The 19,818-nt window shown below is 37.6% G+C and overlaps 1 protein-coding gene across 2 annotated transcripts in view; it reads left to right on the forward strand.

Moving 5' to 3' along the window:
* LOC126297739 (E3 ubiquitin-protein ligase HERC2) overlaps positions 1-19,818 on the forward strand; it is a 752,343-nt gene that overhangs the window by 494,858 nt on the left and 237,667 nt on the right. For both annotated transcript variants that reach the window (XM_049988889.1, XM_049988890.1), the window contains one exon: positions 13,870-14,016. In XM_049988889.1, the coding sequence (XP_049844846.1) occupies positions 13,870-14,016 (147 nt within the window). The remainder of the gene's footprint in view (positions 1-13,869; positions 14,017-19,818) is intronic.

The raw sequence follows: 19,818 nt of genomic DNA on the forward strand, positions 1-19,818 counted from the left end.
AAAATGTAAAATGTGGGAAACAACATTTTAAGCTGTAAAAGTTACATATCGGATACCCCCTTGCATTTTCGCACTTTATGTATGTGCACATAATAGCATAATAGGCATCAAAGTACTCTTGAAAGGGCTTGTTTATTATCTAATAAAAACTGCTGTTATAATGGGTAATTGGGAAACACAGATGTTTGACTCAATTTCATATGTCACTATTCATGTTTTTGGGTTGCCTGCAGCTGCCATTCATTATTTAAATAATGAGACAGTGCACCAGTTACATATTTTTTCATGCTTCGAACAGTGTGTTTTGAGAATTTTTTCTTGATATCAAGTGCAAATATTTACATAAGTATTTTGTGTGGTGTTTGCATATTTATAGTTCTGCATCTCTTGAACTGTAGTCATCTTTTTGAGGTTATCTGGTACTGTGCTTCCTCAGTTATGTAGAAAATCATACACATCCAAACTATCACTCACATTGTTTTTTGTGTAACATCACAAAAAATACGTATGTAAATATTGCACTTAACAATGATAATAAATCTTTGAAACACATTTTGCTCAGCTTGAGAATATTCATAATTTACACTGTGTTTAAACCATAAACATCTGAGCAATGCAAACTGAATGAAGGTGTCAACTAGTGCTACAAGCAGCCGAAAGACGAAACACACTAACTATGGTTCGACAGAGGTGTGACGACAATTACAACAATCACAAAACTGTGCTGTGTTTTAGAGACAATTTGGAAATCGTTGTGATTGGTCATGATATCTTTATTCATATGAACCTAGATATGGTATGAATTGTTCCAACCTTTACACGTTTACCTGTTTAAATCTGCTAAGTAGTGCACCCTGGTGTCAAGAAACTTAACCACATAATGATTGTAAACACTACTTGAAGCCTAACTTTGTGCCAGCATCATTTTACTTCAGCCCCCCCCCCCCCCCCCAATGATCATTTTTTCATAAAGTGAAAATCACAGAAAAATTATAAATATGTTGATGCAAAATCAGGTGTGAATTAATATTGTGGCTATAGGAAATTTGATGGGAGCTTTAAAAAATATCATAAAAGGCAGGAAAACGTTAATTCCAGGAAACTAAAAGCGAGGTTATACTGTGATTCTTCTCCTAGGGCATATGTGACACATCTCTGATGCATTTGGTTACACACACACAGTTACTTGTGATATAACAGGTGAGGAATCTGACCGTGACTCCTTATTTTGTTTCAGTGCACTCTTTTATGGTATATCCTGTCATTCATGTCTCTCGTGACTCGAGAAGTTTTTCTATCTCGTGTATCTGTCTGTTTTAATTTCTTTTTCTTTTTTTTTCATATCTCCAAATATTTGACTACTACATACTAAAAGAACAAAAATATGTATTTACAAATGTTTCTCCTTCTATCCATGTTTTACTGTTGTTGAATTTTCTCACATATAATAGTTGAATTTGGTAGGACTGAAAATTGTTTATTCAGTAGTCATTTAACAAGTTCTCTACCTCTGAACATGATTTATTGCCTCTGAGGAATCATCAGATGGCCTAGCCACTATTTTATAAGTAAAACTGATATAAGTTATTCATAAAAATGAGAGGAATGACACTTTGAGATGTGCCTGTTGTGCTCAGTAGAATTTACAAAGTGAGCTTTCTGGGGCATGTGTGGTGTTCTTACAACTTTGGGTATGTCAGACAGCAATGAAACATACATAATGCACAATTAAGAGACACTACTGAATGACATGTTGTTTCACAATATTTGTAGCATTTATTTTCCTGTGTGATACATCTTACAAAAGGTTCAGAAACTCCTGAGTAACACAGAGAAATTTTCTTGCATCTGCACATAACATTCTCATCACTATTTCATGCTTAATATTTCCCATTACAATAGAAATCTGCAGCATTACTGAATGATCTACAATTCTGTACTGCCACTTAGTGACAACATTTTGTTTTAGTGATAAGTGTATTGTTTACGTTCATGCTGTTAATTTAGGCAACATCAGTAGTAAATTTTGAACTATTTAGACCTGTGCTTTAATCTACTAACTGACTTGACGTAATAAAGCAGTGTCCAGTTGTAAACGAAACTATTTACAAATAGTGTGTTAACAGAGAGCTTCAATGTGTACAGGCATAGAAGGGGTACTTGACCAGAATGGACCAGGACCTGGGAATCTGAAGGGAGTTTGAAATAAGACATGAGGGTAGCAGATAAAAATTCCATATATTGTAAGAGTTCAGGGTACATAGGAATCGCCCAGGCCAGACTTTGCGGCCATCTCCCAGTCTAGGTGATTGTAGTGGTTAAAGGAATGGGAAGAAAGCGGAAGCAGATCATGTTTGAGTTTGCTGGTGGCTGGTTGAGAAGACACAGTGTCATAGACAGACAGCCTACACCATCCATCCTGATATAGAACTGGACACAAGACAGGGTCGGCTGTGCGGAATAGCCATGCAGTCTGAGGCATCTTGTCACAGTCCGTGTGGCTCCCCCCATTAGAGGTTTGAGTCCTCCCTCGGGCATGGGTGTGTGTGTCATCCTTAGCATAAGTTAGTTTAAGTTAGATTAAGTAGTGTCCAAGCTGAGGGATTAATGACCTCAGCAGTTCGGTCCCATAAGACCTTACCACAATTTTCCAAGAGAGGGTCCCGACTGGGCTCTGCATTCCAAGAAAGAGACAATAATCAACCTATCATACTTTCCCCACACCTCCTATCGGCTCGCCATGGTGGTGAGTGTATCTGGTTTTGTCAACAGGTTACTGGAAACAGAAACATCTGCTGACGCCACTGTTGAGTGGACACACAGGTTCTGAGGGAACTGATGCTGGACGTGTAGTTAAAAAACACGATGAAAAATTTAGAATAAAACTTTGTGTTGAAATCCTAAAATATTTGCAGACTGGCTAGCTGTCCTGTATTCCTGTATAATCTTTCCCCCTTACAACGCCCCCAGAGTGGGGAGGGGAGTGGGGGGGGGGAGCTGATCATCGAAGTGGCTTTAGAAACTATTGTGGGATATGTTTTTTTCCTTCAGTATTGTCGTGAGGGGGCTTATTGCATAGTGTTACAAGTGTTCAGTTGATCAAAGTTGCCATAATGTCTTACAGAACTACAGTATCATTGGTATCTGGCCTTGACAGTGGCCATGTAGTGCTGGTGGAGATGAATCTGGAGTGAGGTGGCAAAGGATCGCCATGGAGCTCTGGGACAGTGGGGGCTTCAGACGGATGGTAGAACCACTCAAAATGTCATGCCAGCTTGTACAGGAGTCATTGTCACTGGTCTAGATCACTCATAAAAAAGGCATTAGAGAATGCTGCAGGGGCCTTTGTTGTACAGAGGGCTACAATTCCTGTCAAAAGAGAGGGACACTAGGGAGCTGAATCCATGGTTAATACTTTAATTTCTATGATTGAACACAACTGTCAACACAGCATTATTCATCTTACAAAGTGCAACCTTCTAAATGTAGTTGTATAAATGAAGTAGGTAGTTACTAACCGATGAAAAGACAATGTGTTGTCCAAGTATATGGCAGTCGAAGAGAGTACCTGCTGGCTCTAATCCATAGTTAAAGATTTATAAAGTTACAAGTATTTAGTTGATCAAAATTTCCATAATGGCTTAAAGAATTTTTTACAGGATTACAGTATTGTTGTTATCTGGCCTTGACAGTGGCCATGGAGTGCTGGTGGACATGAATCTGGATTTTGTACAATTTGACACAGCCTGCATACAAAACTCTAAAGGACAATATTAAAACTTGAAAAAAAGTAATACTCTAAATTAAGGAAAAAATGTAATGCTTTAAATTAACATACAGTGTAATACAAAATCAAGAATATGGGCCGTTTTTGACAGCAGAGTTGCGGAATTAGTACTGCAGGAACTCAAGAGAGGAGGGAAGCACAATGTTTCAAATATGTGGATTTCCAGCATACTGGAACAGGTTTCAAATATGTTTTGGTGGAAAAGGTGTGATAGGAATCCAGTCCATCCTGGAGGTATGATCATGAACTGTCTTTTGCCAGCAGAAGAAAGAGACACAGTACATCACCAATGTTATGGCGATAGAGTAAATATATAGGGTCGGAAAAAAAATGAACTGGATAGTATCAGACATCATTTGCCCACCGATATTAAATCACAGTGCAGATTGCCAGTTGATTCATTGGTTGGTTGATTTGGGATGAGGGGACCAAACAGCAAGGTCATCAGTCCCGTCGGACTGGGGAAGGATGGGGAAGGAAGTTGGCCATGCCCTTTCAAAGGAACCATCCTGGCATTTGCCTGAAACAATTTAGGGAAATCACGGAAAACCTTAATCAGGATGGCCTGTCATGGGTTTGAACCATTGCTCTCCTGAATGCAAGTCCAGTGTGCTAACCACTGTGCCTCTTCACTCAATCAGATTGCTACTAAGGACGATTGTAGTCCTACTCTCTCAATAGCATGAATAAACCATACCACTGAATGTAGCTTAGCTCCTTAACCAGTCTGGACTCACAGTATGAGGAAGAAAAAGTGAGAAAGCCAAACCCCAAATTCATAATTGAGGAATGAATAAACTCAAGATTATTGGATAGATTTCGGATGGTGACACTTACCATGGCATTATAATAATACTGAAACCAAAGCACTACAAACAACATACACCTGTGGAGCAGTTGAAGTTCCACTAGAGGAAGTGGACATTATTGTATATAGTTAACTAATCTGAGGAATAAAAGAAATTTAATTGTATTGGCTGCATTTCAATGAGTTGACCACACTGTGTAGTCCAGTGGCTTAGCTGTACACTGCCTTCAGGTAAATCACAAATTCAAATTTCATTAATCTTTACTTGTATCCAACTCTTAACAGAATTATCGCATTCATTCAAAATTAAACACTGGAAAATTCAGGATGGAATGTAACAATGTGATGAAAATCACATATACTGAGGTGCAGAATGGCGCAATAAAAAGACTGTTAACAATTAACTTTCAACCAAGTAGACCTTTGTCAAAAGATCTAGTTAGCTGAAAGCTAATTGTGTGACAGTCTTTTTGTTGTACCTTCCTGCGACTCAGCATCTCTGCTACATGGTGAGCAGCAACTATCCTTTTCATCATGTTGTAATCTTGTTCTTTACTAATCATTATAGGGTAACCCATATTGATAGTGATAACAAATGAAGGGGGACCAAATCTTTACTTGTATCCAACCCTTAACAGAATTATTGCATTCATTCAAAATCAAACAATGGAAAATTCAGGATGGAATGTAACAATGTGATGAAAAGCAGAGATACTGAGTCACAGAAAGGCACAATAAAAAGACTGTTAACGATTAGCTTTCAGCCAAGCAGATGTTTGTCAAAAGGTCTAGTTAGCTGAAAGCTAATTGTGTGACAGACTTTTTGTTGTGCTTTTCTGCGACTCAGCATCTCTGCTATGTGGTGAGTAGCAACTATCCTTTTCATCATGTATTTGTAATCTTGTTCTTTACTAATCATTATAGGGTAGGCCATATTGATGTGTGTGTGGTGGTCTTAAGTCCTGAGACTGGTTTGATGCAGCTCTCCATGCTATTCTATCCTGCGCAAGCTTCTTCATCTCCCAGTACCTACTGCAACCTACATCCTTCTGAATCTGCTTAGTGTATTCATCTCTTGGTCTCCCTCTATGATTTTTACCCTCCACTACTAAATTGGTGATCCCTTGATGCCTCAGAACATGTCCTACTAACCAATCCCTTCTTCTGGTCAAGTTGTGCCACAAACTTCTCTTCTCCCCAATCCTATTCAATACTTCCTCATTAGTTATGTGATCAACCATCAAATCTTCAGCATTCTTCTGTAGCACCACATTTCGAAAGCTTCTATTCTCTTCTTGTCTAAACTATTTATTGTCCATGTTCACTTCCATACATGGCTACACTCCATACAAATACTTTCAGAAATGACTTTCTGACACTTAAATGTATACTCGATGTTAACAAATTTCTCTTCTTCAGAAACGCTTTCCTTGCCATTGCCAGTCTACATTTTATATCCTCTCTACTTCGACCATCATCAGTTATTTTGCTCCCCAAATAGGAAAACTCCTTTACTACTTTAAGTGTCTCATTTCCTAATCTAATTCCCTCAGCATCACCTGACTTAATTCGACTACCTTCCATTATCCTCGTTTTGATTTTGTTCATGTTCATCTTATATCCTCCTTTCAAGACACTGTCCATTCCATTCAACTGCTCTTCCAAGTCCTTTGCTGTCTCTGACAGAATAACAATGTCATCGGCGAACCTCAAAGTTTTTATTTCTTCTCCCTGGATTTTAGTACCTACTCTGAATTTTTCTTTTGTTTTCTTTACTGCTTGCTCAATATACAGATTGAAGAACATCGGGAAGAGGCTACAACCCTGTCTTACTCCCTTCCCAACCACTGCTTCTCTTTCATGTCCCTCAACTCTTATAACTGCCATCTTGTTGCTGTACAAATTGTAAATAGCCTTTCGCTCCCTGTATTTTACCCCTGCCACCTTTAGAATTTGAAAGAGAGTATTTAAGTCAACATTGTCAAAATCTTTCTCTAAGTCTTCAAATGCTAGAAACATAGGTTTGCCTTTCCTTAATCTTTCTTCTAAGATAAGGCGTAAGGTCAGTATTCCCTCACGTGTTCCAGTATTTCTACGGAATCCAAACTGATCTTCCCCGAGGTCAGATTCTACTAGTTTTTCCATTCGTCTGTAAAGAATTCGTGTTAGTATTTTGCAGCTGTGGCTTATTAAACTGATTGTTAGGTAATTTTCACATCTGTCAACACCTTTCTTTGGGATTGGATTAAATATATTCTTCTTGAAGTCTGAGGGTATTTCGCCCGTTTCATACATCTTACTCACCAGATGGTATTGTTTTTGTCAGGACTGGCTCTCCCAAGGCCGTCAGTAGTTCCAATGGAATGTTGTCTACTCTGGGGGCCTTGTTTCGACTCAGGTCCTTCAGTGCTCTGTCCAACTCTTCACGCAATATCGCATCTCCCATTTCATCCTCATCTACATCCTCTTCCATTTCCATAATATTGTCCTCAAGTACATCACCCTTGTATAGACCCTCTATATACTCCTTCCACCTTTGTGCTTTCCCTTCTTTGCTTAGAACTGGGTTTCCATTTGAGCTCTTGATGTTCATACAAGTGGTTCTCTTATCTCCAAAGGTCTCTTTAATTTTCCTGTAGGCAGTATCTATCTTACACCTAGTGAGATAAGCCTCTACATCCTTACATTTGTCCTCGAGCCATGCCTGCTTAGCCATTTTGCACTTCCTGTCTTTCTCATTTTTGAGACGTTTGTATTCCTTTTGGCCTGCTTCATTTACTGCATTGTTATATTTTCTCCTTTCGTCAATCAAATTCAATATTTCTTCTGTTACCCAAGGATTTCTACTAGCCCTTGTCTTTTTACCTACTTGATCCTCTGCTGCCTTCACTACTTCATCCCTCAAAGCTACCCATTCTTCTTCTACTGTATTTCTTTCCCCCATTCCCGTCAATTGCTCCCTTATTCTCTCCCTGAAACTCTGTACAACCTCTGGTTCTTTCAGTTTATCCAGGTCCCATCTCCTCAATTTCCCACCTTTTTGCAGTTTCTTCAGTTTTAATCTACAGGTTATAACCAATAGATTGTGGTCAGAGCCCACATCTGCCCCTGGAAATGTCTTACAATTTAAAACCTGGTTCCTAAATCTCTGTCTTACCATTGTATAATCTATTTGATACCTTTTAGTATCTCCAGGGTTCTTCCATGTATACAACCTTCTTTCATGATTCTTGAACCAAGTGTTACCTATGATTAAGTTGTGCTCTGTGCAAAATTCTACCAGGCGGCTTCCTCTTTCATTTCTTAGCCCCAATCCATAGTCACCTACTACGTTTACTTCTCTCCCTTTTCCTACACTCGAATTCCAGTCACCCATGACTATTAAATTTTCGTCTCCCTTCACTATCTGAATAATTTCTTTTCTTGGTCATCTGCAGAGCTAGTTGGCATATAAACTTGAATTACTGTGGTAGGTGCGGGCTTTGTATCTATCTTGGCCACAATAATGCGTCCACTATGCTGTTTGTAGTAGCTTACCCGCATTCCTATTTTCCTACTCATTTTTAAACCTACTTGATAGTGATTACAAATGGAGGGAGACCAAATGTTTTTCAGCGCAGTTAGTTTGTCACAAGTAATGGCCTGCTTGCTCATAAGGACCCATATAAGTTCTACAATATTTGTGTACATATGCACATTTGGTGATGGGAAAGGTACCTTGAATAGCTTTAAACAAATGATGAAAATAATGTCTACTGTTTAAGTAATTAAAGAAAAATGGCATGACATTGACATAGGACCATGCAGCAAAGTAAATCAGAATTTACACATGTAATTGATGTCTTAAACCCACATGTAATGTGTGTCTTTAAACAAACAAAAAAACGGAGGACAAAGAAAGTAACAAAATAAATTAAATCAGCATTATCTATTAACCCATGCAAATATAAATTTGGCATCTCGACCATCTCTTAGCTTATAAGTGAACTTCAGTTACAATCTTCACAAGTGGATACCTACATATTTAGTATATTACCAATGTTTGATAATTGTCCATAGAGCTCTTGATGTTTAAAAGCAATCTTTATTTCACTACCTTGTAGAATGCAGATTAACAGGTATTAGAATCAGAATAATATCGTGTGACAAAACAAGCATCACTTATTCACTAATAGCCTATCACACACTATTCCATTTTCCTGTCTTACAACTGAAACAAAAAAATTCCACAACATTTACATTTTGGGTGTGGGAGAGTACCACCCAGCTATTAAAACATATTCATGACTTGCTTCTTGTGGACACTTCCTCAGTATTACAGTAAACAAGAGTCAAGTTAATACAGAAGTATTTAACCATACAAGTACAAAACCTATACTCTAGATTTGCACAAATAAAATTCCCAACATTCACATCTGTTCTCTTTATTGCTGTGTGTGTCATTGTTAATATGGAGCCTCTACAATGGGAGCTGTGATCCTTATATAAATAATGACAAACATTCTCCGTAACTGCATTGCAGTGAAGTGCGAGGTGAGAGGCACGAGACAGGTGTCGACACAGCTGGCATGGCTGTGCCACTGTCATTTAAAAACTTGTCAACTGTAACATGTGTTGTTAGTGTGGGGCTCATGATACTGTGGCTGCTGTGCACATATAACGAGTTGGGGGGGGGGGGGGGGGTCGGATATGTTAGCTGTGGTGTGGCATTACTTATCTTATCATGTTTTGACAGCTGTGTGCAGCGCGATACAGATACAATCTCTGTGCAATCTAATGTTTTTGTAGCTTAGCATTGACAGGTGATTGGACTGCGAAATGACTCAGAGCTTGCTTTTCAGTAGAAGTGTGCTTATCTCTGTACCATAAACTGAATACTGAGATGTGGGAAAAACAGAAAATAACCATTACAGAGAAGGCAAAGTGGAAAAAATATAATCCTTACATCCCGAAATCTGGTAGGTCACACAGTGTCCTAGTATTCGGGGCAACTGAAAGTGCTAGCCAAAATTTTACAGCTGTATGTATTTGAGGCTTGTAGTTCTACTTCAACTAGTAATCTGATGGACATTACCAGGATTGCAGAATCTAGCAGTATGTAGCTTATCTCTCAGTGCATAGATGCAGGGCTCATGTCTGTCCTGATCTTGAAATAAAAACTTTCTCCCACCAAGGTTCATGTGATCAGGGCCATTTTCTGGCACACTGATGGTTTTTACTACAGATACTAGATCCAGTTTTTTGAACAAGAAGGAGTTGCACAAGTCCTTAATTTACAAAGTGACATTGCATAACAAAGCAGGGGGAGATGCAATGGAGTTTATTTACTTGTAATGCGTTCACAGGCAGCTACAGTGCATCTTGTTCTGTCACACAATGTACCAGCAGTATGGGGAAATAAAAAAACCAACTCAGAATTTAACAACCAGTGCAAAACATAAATGCTGTTTGTAGACCATTTCTGCCTATATCAAATGAAATGTGTTTCATTCATAATGAACCTTATTTATGATTTCACCTGAGTGGAGTGTATAGTTCATTTGTTACAGACAGGTCACCCTCAATTAAAGTGACATCATATATGAAATATCAACAGATGTGCTGCAGTAATAGATCTTGTTGACCAAGTTAGTGGCACTGACTGTGAGTGGGTTACCTGTGCAGTATTTTAAACTTCTTCAAGTAATTATAATATTTATAAGTGTACTGAGGATGACCTGCTTGTATATTGCTCCTGTATCACAATGTGCAGTGTGCTAGCTTGCACAGGGAGGTGAGCCAGGCCTTGATTGAATCTGTACAGCAGATTAATCACCATGGGATGGTAAACTGGGCAGCCTGAGTGTGGTTTTAGGTGCTTTCATGCTAGTTTAGACAAATACTGTGCGAATTCACAAATATGATACACAAACAGTTCAAATACGATGACACACAGAACAAAGTGTACATGATTCACAGCGATGGCACACAACACCTCTCTCTTAGGTTACCGTGACAATTGTTGAGTGAAGAAGGAAATTCAGCCACAAAGCTAAATAATGAAATAAAGTTTGCCAAATCCTGACAATGTGGACTTCATATTAGGCAGAATACAAGCCAGGGAAAAGATTACAATGTCTAACCTTGATTCAAAGGTATCATTACCTGTCTTTTTACTTGAGAATAGTTGACAAAATGTTGTTAATGTTTGTGTGTAGTTCCTTCTCAGTGGCTTGTTTCCTTAGAAAATATGATTATTATTACTGTTGCAATGTTGTATGTTCACCAGGTTTTGTATTTTTCTGTGCAGTTTGAAAATTATCCCTGATGTGACACCATAGATTTACCACTTTTTGTATTTTTCTGTGCAGGTTGAAAATTATCACTGTCCCAATTTTTACTATTATACAGACTAAAATTGACCTTCTTGATAAGTTCCTTGATACCTAATTCAGTAGTGATTAGTTTTCATATACATCTCTTTGCTTAGATTATTGTGTGAAACCTCAGATTAGAAATATAATACCCAAATTTTAAACAGATATTAAGAGTTATGTTTCTCTTTTACATGTTTAGTGTAACACTCATCAGAATAGTTAGAGCCTCTGTGAATGGTTACTTGTGTGGAACCACCTTGAACATATAGCAACATTTTGAAAGAACCAGCCCCTATAATTTTTTTTATTATGAATAATATTATGATAAAACACTTTTGCTTGGATTATAATCCTTTCATCTCTGAGATAATACACATTATAACTCCATAAATTGTGTGCTCGTATTGGGTTGAAGCACTTTGACTCATCAGGGAAGTAACAAGGCTCTCTCGTGTGGTTTTCTTTTTTCTACAAGTATTTTAAAACCCGCTTTTTCATATTCAATCATATTAGCTCATAACAAAACATTTATTACATGAGTATAATAAGGAAAAGGACAGAGTTTACTACATGTGAAAGCCAAGAGGTATGAAAGAGAGTTATGAAAGATGGAAACAATAAACCAACTTTTTTTTACAGAATTAATAAAAAGTTAGCAAAAATAATATTTTACACACAAACTGTAAAATTTCACTTGATAATTTTAGTTCTATGGATATTCCCATAAATTAACTGTCAAGCCCAAGTTTTATCCTTCCCAGATTCTAACAAACCAAAATATTACACTGGATGATGCCAACTTTTGCTTGTAAGACATATCATTATTCAATTACTTTTTCTTGGTATGTGACCATGTAATCATTCTGTAATATGAACCTGTTATGGTCACTGTTGCAAATGGCTGCCACACTGATCATTATCACTACATGATGATATGGTTAAATATCCAGAAATGTGTTACTGAAGCTGACAGTTACTGTGGGAGCTTAAACTCTCATATCACAACTATTGTTATACAAATTACGGAATGGTGGTACTCCTTAAAAAATTCATATCATAACTGTTGCTATACAAATACAAACTGTGGAATGATGGTGCTTCTTAGCAAATTTCATAGACTATTTTTTTCAGCCTAGGCGATTGGCACTTCCTGCTCATCCTGCCATTACAACAGACCACCCACCACCCCTCTCCCATCCAGTGTTATGAATTGACTTTGTAGGAACCTGGAAGTAAAAATCCAAGCCAAACTGTAACAAACATTCTGGTCATGCAGTGATTAAAGTGCTACATTTCTCTTTGCACTTATCTGAACTCCTTCTCTGAAACATAATAATCCAAACACACATTCTGAACTAAATGTAGTTTTCCTTCTGTCTTGATTTATGTAATTCCTCTTATATTTACAACTTAATTTGTTATTTGAATGTAAAATGACTTGTTACACATATTAGAATTTATCGTGCAAATAATCTGTAGAACATGAAATTAACTAACTTTAGTAAATGTCTCAGGACTTGTACAAAATTATAGTTTCATCCTTTATATTACTATTACTGACATGTTAACAAAAAACTATCAGTAATTGTGTTTCATGCATTGTCAGTGTAAACAGGCATGTTGTTTAATTGTGTCATCATTGCACATGAAGTAGAGGTGCAAAAAAAAGGAGTACAGTTTGTGGAAGGGTGATAGTATGTTCATTAATAATGTATACATTATAGGATCAATACTGAGGGGAAAGAAAACTAAAAGGCAGTATTTCCCCACTGTTTCTATCTATTCCAATTTATAGTTGATAAAACAAGTTAAAGCTATAAAATGCTGCCTACAAGAGCAAGGATGAAAATTTTGTAGTCACACAATGAGGAACATGTTTTTAAAAGAGGTTGAGTACACTTACTTTTCTCTTCTAGATGAATGAATTTAGTCTACTTCTTCTTTTCTTTTTCCCAGCGAGTAGGTTTTGCGCTTGAAATGTCATTCAGTAATGTCCAGAAAGTAATCATCTTCAGCTGCCATAACTTCTCAAAACATTTTCCAGCTACAGATTTCATTAAGTGTGAGGGTAGATGGAAGTGAGAAACACTGGCCTCAAACAGTCTAGCAGATGAAATAAAATATGATACAGGGCCACTAGCTTCCACTCACTTTTTTTATTGCAATTTTGTTCCTAGCATGAAGTTCTGAGGCCATATTTTAGCCATAGTAACAAATTAACGAATCATCACACAAAAACTACGTGGAATCTCTTTTAAATGCAGCAAAATTTGTTGAGAGATTTGTTTTCTAATTTGATTTTGATCAAAATTGAACAAATGCTCCACCCAGTATATGCAAACCTTTACTATAGATTAGTCATTCATGTAAAACATACCAAACTCTTTCCTCTAATAGGCATATGATGTCAGATATTTCATTTAATTGTCAGCTATTTCATTTAATTGTTGAGCTCCTAATTTTATACTTCCTCAAAATTTTCATCCCTGGTTGCAGTTTTGAGACATCCTTTGTAGAAATCATGTGCAAGAGAACTATATCCAAATTCGAACACACTAGCCCATTTCTTAAGTATTGAAAATAAAGATGCAGCTTTTTTTATAAACAGTTGTTAACTTTGGATGAATTTCTATTTACACTGTCTATATCAAATAGTTTATAAATGAGACACATCATTATAGTTGGTCAATTTGAATGAAACACAACTACTTAAAAAATCTTTGTAAACAAAAGTATTCTGCAGATCAGGATGGCATGCACCACCTTGCAATATGTAATAACATAACAACATATAATTACGCTGATGTTGATGCTATGTCTTTGCTAGGCTGACAAATAATCTTCTCACCATTGTATTTGTCACAGTTGATAACTTCTTTACTTATTTATTTGTTTGTTTATTTTACTTTATTTTGCAGAGTTCTCACACAACACCAGAAAGTGAGCAAAGTCCTGTTGCTGCCTTTCCATCACTTTCAGCATCTGTCAGTGTTTCATCAAGAGCCTCAAAGATGTCTGCAAGTGCCATGAGTGTAATTGCTGTCACTATGACATCAAATGCCCAGGTAAATATAAATATTTATTATCAGTGTGTTGCCATTTTGTGTCTAAGTAAAGCAAACATTCCTATTTCAATCAAAATATTTTGTATAACTGTTGTAATGACACAACGGACTGAAAATACCAACGCCAGCAGAATGACATTATCTGGCTCAAACTCTGAAAGTGTGACCACAGTAGTACTAACTGTAAGCATGCATACATAGTAGATCAATGTATGAAACTACATGTGTTATGAAGAAAATCCTATAATATTTGGCTAAGTCATGAATGAAAAATAACATTAAATATATCAGTTATTTTCAACAACCAAGTCTCCAGTGTGTTTCTCCAGATACATTAACAGTTCAGTATACTGTGTGTGTGAAGTCCTCAACTATGTAAACAAATGAAAATTAGATAGGGCTAAGTCGGGACTGTATGGAGGGTGATTGATGACAGTGCACCTGAGGATTCAGATTTTTGCAGGTGTCGCAACACTCGTGTGGTCTGGCATTGTCATGCTGAATAGGAGGGTGCCCCATGTGTGGCTGAACTCTTTGAATTTGAAACTCAATTACAACATGCTGTTCCTTGTCAGAACAGAATAGTTACATTACACATCACCATGTTACCTGCTGCAATTCAGAGCCCTCTTGCAGCATAGGGTTTGTGGTTTGTATCAGTGAATTGAGAAAGTCAACAGAATGATATGTGTGACATTCAATACCTCAACCAATATTGAGACCAGAATTTAAAAAAATTTGGAGGCATTGTTTTTGAGCACACACTCATAGATTAATTTTTGTCAGTGAAAGGTTTGATCATTTACTTCAGCTCTTGACAAACTTATTCAACAGCCTAATTCCTTAACAAACACACAAGTAAATCTTTAAATCTTCCAGTGATACCAGTGTCTCCAACTATATTTGGGAGATTAAATAGTAGGAAAAATTTTAGTGTCCAAATTAGATAACTTTATTGTTCTAGTAAGCAGATAAACCCATTCAACCATATGATCCCAAAAGATAATTACCACTTCTACACTGAAAGGAAGACATACAATGCAAAATATAGCAAGTCTGTCAGAAAATACCTCAAATAAGAATATTGCATAATTATAATTAATTCTGATTTTGATGGAATTTTTAAATGAAAGAGAAATAACAAATTTCACAAATAAATATTTTCCATAATGCTGAGGGATTAAAATTAGTTAGCTGCTAAAGATGATAAAAAAAGTTAGGAAAGTTACAGTTTAACATCATTTCAGTGTCGAGGTCTTTTGAGATAGTAACCACTGGAAAAGGAAAGATCTTTTGTGTATTTATCAGAAAGAAAGTCAATACATGTCACTACGCAGAGGCGGAATCTAAGTAATTTCAAGAAAAACTCAGAAGCCTGGGACTTACAAAAAACTCACATACAAATGTTTGGATGGGATTGATGTACAGGAAATGAATGCTTCAGTAAAGAGGAAAGGTTATCATACAAGGCATCAGTAATGGAAAATATCCTCAACATGATGAGTGAAAAGAGAAAATACAAAATTACAGATCAGGATGGATATAGCCAATAGAGAAATGTGATTAGTGGAGAGATGAAGAAAGCATCTGAAGAATGGTTTGTAATAAATGTAAAGAGATAAATGAAAACATAGTAAAAGATAGTACAGAATGAGCAAATCAAAAAGTTTTGAACATATTCTAAAGAAGAATTAGGAGACAAGACAGAAAAGTCAGAATAGCAGTGGATGAAGTAATACTAGGTGGTTACAATTGCAAAGTGCAGCTGCTTACAGAGGACCAGATTGTGTTGTAATTGTCGTATGGCAAAGAAACTTGGTAGATATTCTAATGCATTAATGAGGAACCAGTTCACACTGGAAAAAAAATTAGTTCCAATTGTGGCCACTAGGTGCAAATCAGGTGTTACAAATGCAAGAAAGGTGTATAGAAATGTTTCCGTATGTAACGGATTATCAATGGAATGTGAGCAGAAGAGGTCGAACAAGTGAGAAAAGCATAGGTGTTGATTTTATTATTAACCACCACTTATACAATTTGTTCAATATGAGCACTGCAGATGTTGACGTGATACTGTGCAGTACCAAATTTTGGGTCTGGTGTCCAAAATGGGAACTAATTTTTTCCACCGCAAATTGAATCTGCATTAACACATTAGTATATCTACAAAGTTTCACTGCCATATGTTTACTACAGCTCAGACTGGTTCTCTGGGAACAGCTGCACTTATTACACAATATTACACCTTAAATGCTTATAATACTTTTTTGTGAGGTCTTGACATCAGCTGAGAAACTATTTAAGACCTCACAAAAAAAGAATTATAGTCATTTAATCTTTGATATTGTTTAGTTTAATTATTTATTGTGCTTAACATTCTCCATTGGGCAAAGTGTAATTTCAACATTAAGAAACAAGTTTGATGCACAACATCTATGCAGCTGATTGTATGTTTGTGTATAATGTTTGGCTAGCTAAGAACCAGTATCGCTTTTAGATGCTAGTCAGTTATTTCCTGAAGATCGCTTAATAAGTCACAAACTAGCATGAAATATGGAATTGTTCTACTAAGGAGTAATTGAAGAATTCATAAATCAGCATTTTTGTGAATCAAGACTGCCCCAACCCTGTAGAGAGAAGTGCTGGTGGCAAGGACAAGCTGTCTACCTGGTGTAAATGTACCGAGGCACGGCAATGACTTGAGCAATGACTTGATGTGGGCAGATGCGCTGTCACAGTACACCAGTAAAATGAAATAAATTCTCCATGGTGGAGATAGGTTAGCAATCACTGCCACGTGCTTTTCCATCTGTTTGATGCCACCCTTTGAAGGAAGGTGAGCCCAGTATTTGATTACTGTCTGAAAAAACTTCGACTTTTCCAAATTCTACTTCAGACCTTCCTTTTGCAATTTAGTGAACAGGATACGAAGGTTATCCAGGTACTCCTGCCGTGAGTGCCATGTGACGATTATATCATGAAGATAGTTTCCACAGGTCTAGACATCCCACATGAGCTGTTATAAAAATCTCTGAATAATGACGGGGCAGCTTGCGATGCTGAAAGACAGGCACATACATCGGTATAACCTCCAGGGTGTGTTAATGACCATAATTTGATTAGATTCAGGATCGAGACAAAGCTGCAGGTACACCACTATCAAGTAAAGTTTGAAAAACACTCACTGCCTGCCAACTTCGCAAGAATGTTCTTGACAGCCAGTCACAGAGCAAAAGGGATAGACTGATCAAAAAAAAAAAAAAAAAACTACTTGGAAATGGCCATAGATTTAAGGGTGATGTGAGCCTTATAGTCCTTTGTGGTGCCGAGTGCAGACAAAAAGAGCAACCCACACTCGCAGTAAGGCATGTCCATTGTGTTGAATCCTGCCTAGTTGTCAAATGTGGGGTGTATAGGAAACCTGCTTTTTCGGATTACTAGACAACAATTCAAGCAAATCATATTCTACATCTACATCTAGATCCATACTCCGCAAGCCACGTGATGGTGTGTGGTGGAGGGTACTTTGTGTACCTCTATCGGTTCTCCCTTCAATTCCAGTCTCGTATCGTTCGTGGAAAGAAAGATTGCCAGTATGCCTCTGTGTGGGCTCTAATATCTCTGATTTTATCCTCATGGTCTCTTCGTGAGCGATACATAGGAGGGAGCAATATACCGCTTGACTCCTCGGCGAAGGTATGTTCTCGAAACTTCAACAAAAGCCCATACCGAGCTACCAAACGTACCTCCTGCAGAGTCTTCCACTGGAGTTTATCTATCATCTCTGTAAGGCTCTCGCGATTGCTAAACAATCCTGTAACGAAGCGCGCTGCTCTCCGTTGGATCTTCCTTATCTCCTCTATCAACCCTATCTGGTACGAATCCCACACTGATGAGCAATATTCAAGCAGTGGGCGAACAAGTATACTGTAACCTCCTTCCTTTGTTTTTGGATTGCATTTCCTTAGGATTCTTCCAATGAATCTCAGTCTGGCATCTGCTTTACCGATAATCAACTTTATATGATTATTCCATCTTAAATCACTCCTAATGCGTACTCCCATATAATTTATGGAATTAACTGCTTCCAGTTGCTGACCTGCTATATTGTATCTAAATGATGAAGGATCTTTCTTTCTATGTATTCGCAGCACATTACACTTGTCTACATTGAGATTAAATTGCCATTCCCTGCACCATGCGTCAATTTGTTGCAGATCCTCCTGCATTTCAGTACAATTTTCCATTGTTACAACCTCTCGATATGCTACAGCATCATCCATAAAAAGCGTCAGTGAACTTTCAATGTTATCCACAAGGTCATTTATATATATTGTGAATAGCAACGGTCCTACAACACTCCCCTGCGGCACACCTGAAATCACTCTTACTTCGGAAGACTTCACTCCATTGAGAATGACATGCTGTGTTCTGTTATCTAGGAACTCTTCAATCCAATCACACAATTGGTCTGATAGTCCATATGCTCTTACTTTGTTCATTAAATGACTGTATCGAACGCTTTGTGGAAGTCAAGAAACACGGCATCTACCTGGGAACCCGTGTCTATGGCCCTCTGAGGCTCATGGACGAATAGCACGAGCCGGGTTTCACACGATCGTCTTTTTCGAAACCCATGCTGCTCCTACAGAGTAGATTTCTAGTCTCCAAAAAAGTCATTATACTCTAACACAATCTGTGTTCCAAAATTCTACAACTGATCCGCATTAGTGATATTGGTCTATAGTTCTGCACATCTGTTCGATGTCCCTTCTTGAAAATGGGGATGACGTGTGCCCTTTTCCAATCCTTTGGAACGCTAAGCTCTTCTAGAGACCTATGGTAGATCGCTGCAAGAAGGGGGGCAAGTTCCTTCGCGTACTCTGTGTAAAATCAAACTGGTATCACATCAGGTCCAGCAGCCTTTCCTCTTCTGAGCAATTTTAATTGTTGATGAAATCTTCTCGGGTTATCAGCCGAGTGGTGGCGTCGTCTTGTCGCAACGTTTCGATGAGTTTCGTACCCATCGTCTTCTGGCGAAGTGTCACTTCGCCAGAAGATGATGGGTACGAAACTCATCGAAACGTTGCGACAAGACGATGCCACCACTCGGCTGATAACCCGAGAAGATTTCATCAATGGAATACGCCAAGAAAGACTGCAATTTTAATTGTTTTTCTATCCCTCTGTCATCTATTTCAATATCTACCATTTTGTCATCTGTGTGACAATCTACAGAAGGAAAGACATTTAGTATTTCGGTCTTTAGTCTGTCATCCTCTGTTTCAGTACCATTTTACTCACAGAGTGTCTGGACGTTTTGTTTTGATCCACCTACCGCTTTGACATAAGACCAAAATTTCTTAGGATTTTCTGCTAAGTCAGTACATATGACTTTACTTTCGAATTCATTGAACACCTCTCACATAGCCCTCCTCACACTACATTTTGCTTTGTGTAATTTTTGTTTGTCTGCAAGGCTTTGGCTATGTTTATGTTTGCTGTGAAGTTCCCTTTGCTTTTCTAACTCGGTTGTTGTACCACTGTGGCTCTTTTCCATCTCTTATGATCTTGCTCGGCACATACTCATCTAATGCATATTGTATGATGGTTTTGAACTTTGTCCACTGATCCTCAACACTATCTGTACTTGAGACAAAAATTTTATGTTGAGCTGTCAAGTGCTGCTTTTTGTCACTTTTGCTAAACAGAAAAATTGTCCTACCTCTTATACTATTTCTATTTGCGGCTGAAATCATTGATGCAGTAACTGGTTTAAGTTCGCTGATTCCCTGTTCTGCA

This window comes from Schistocerca gregaria, chromosome X (assembly GCF_023897955.1).
Source record: "Schistocerca gregaria isolate iqSchGreg1 chromosome X, iqSchGreg1.2, whole genome shotgun sequence".
Lineage (NCBI taxonomy): Eukaryota > Metazoa > Arthropoda > Insecta > Orthoptera > Acrididae > Schistocerca > Schistocerca gregaria.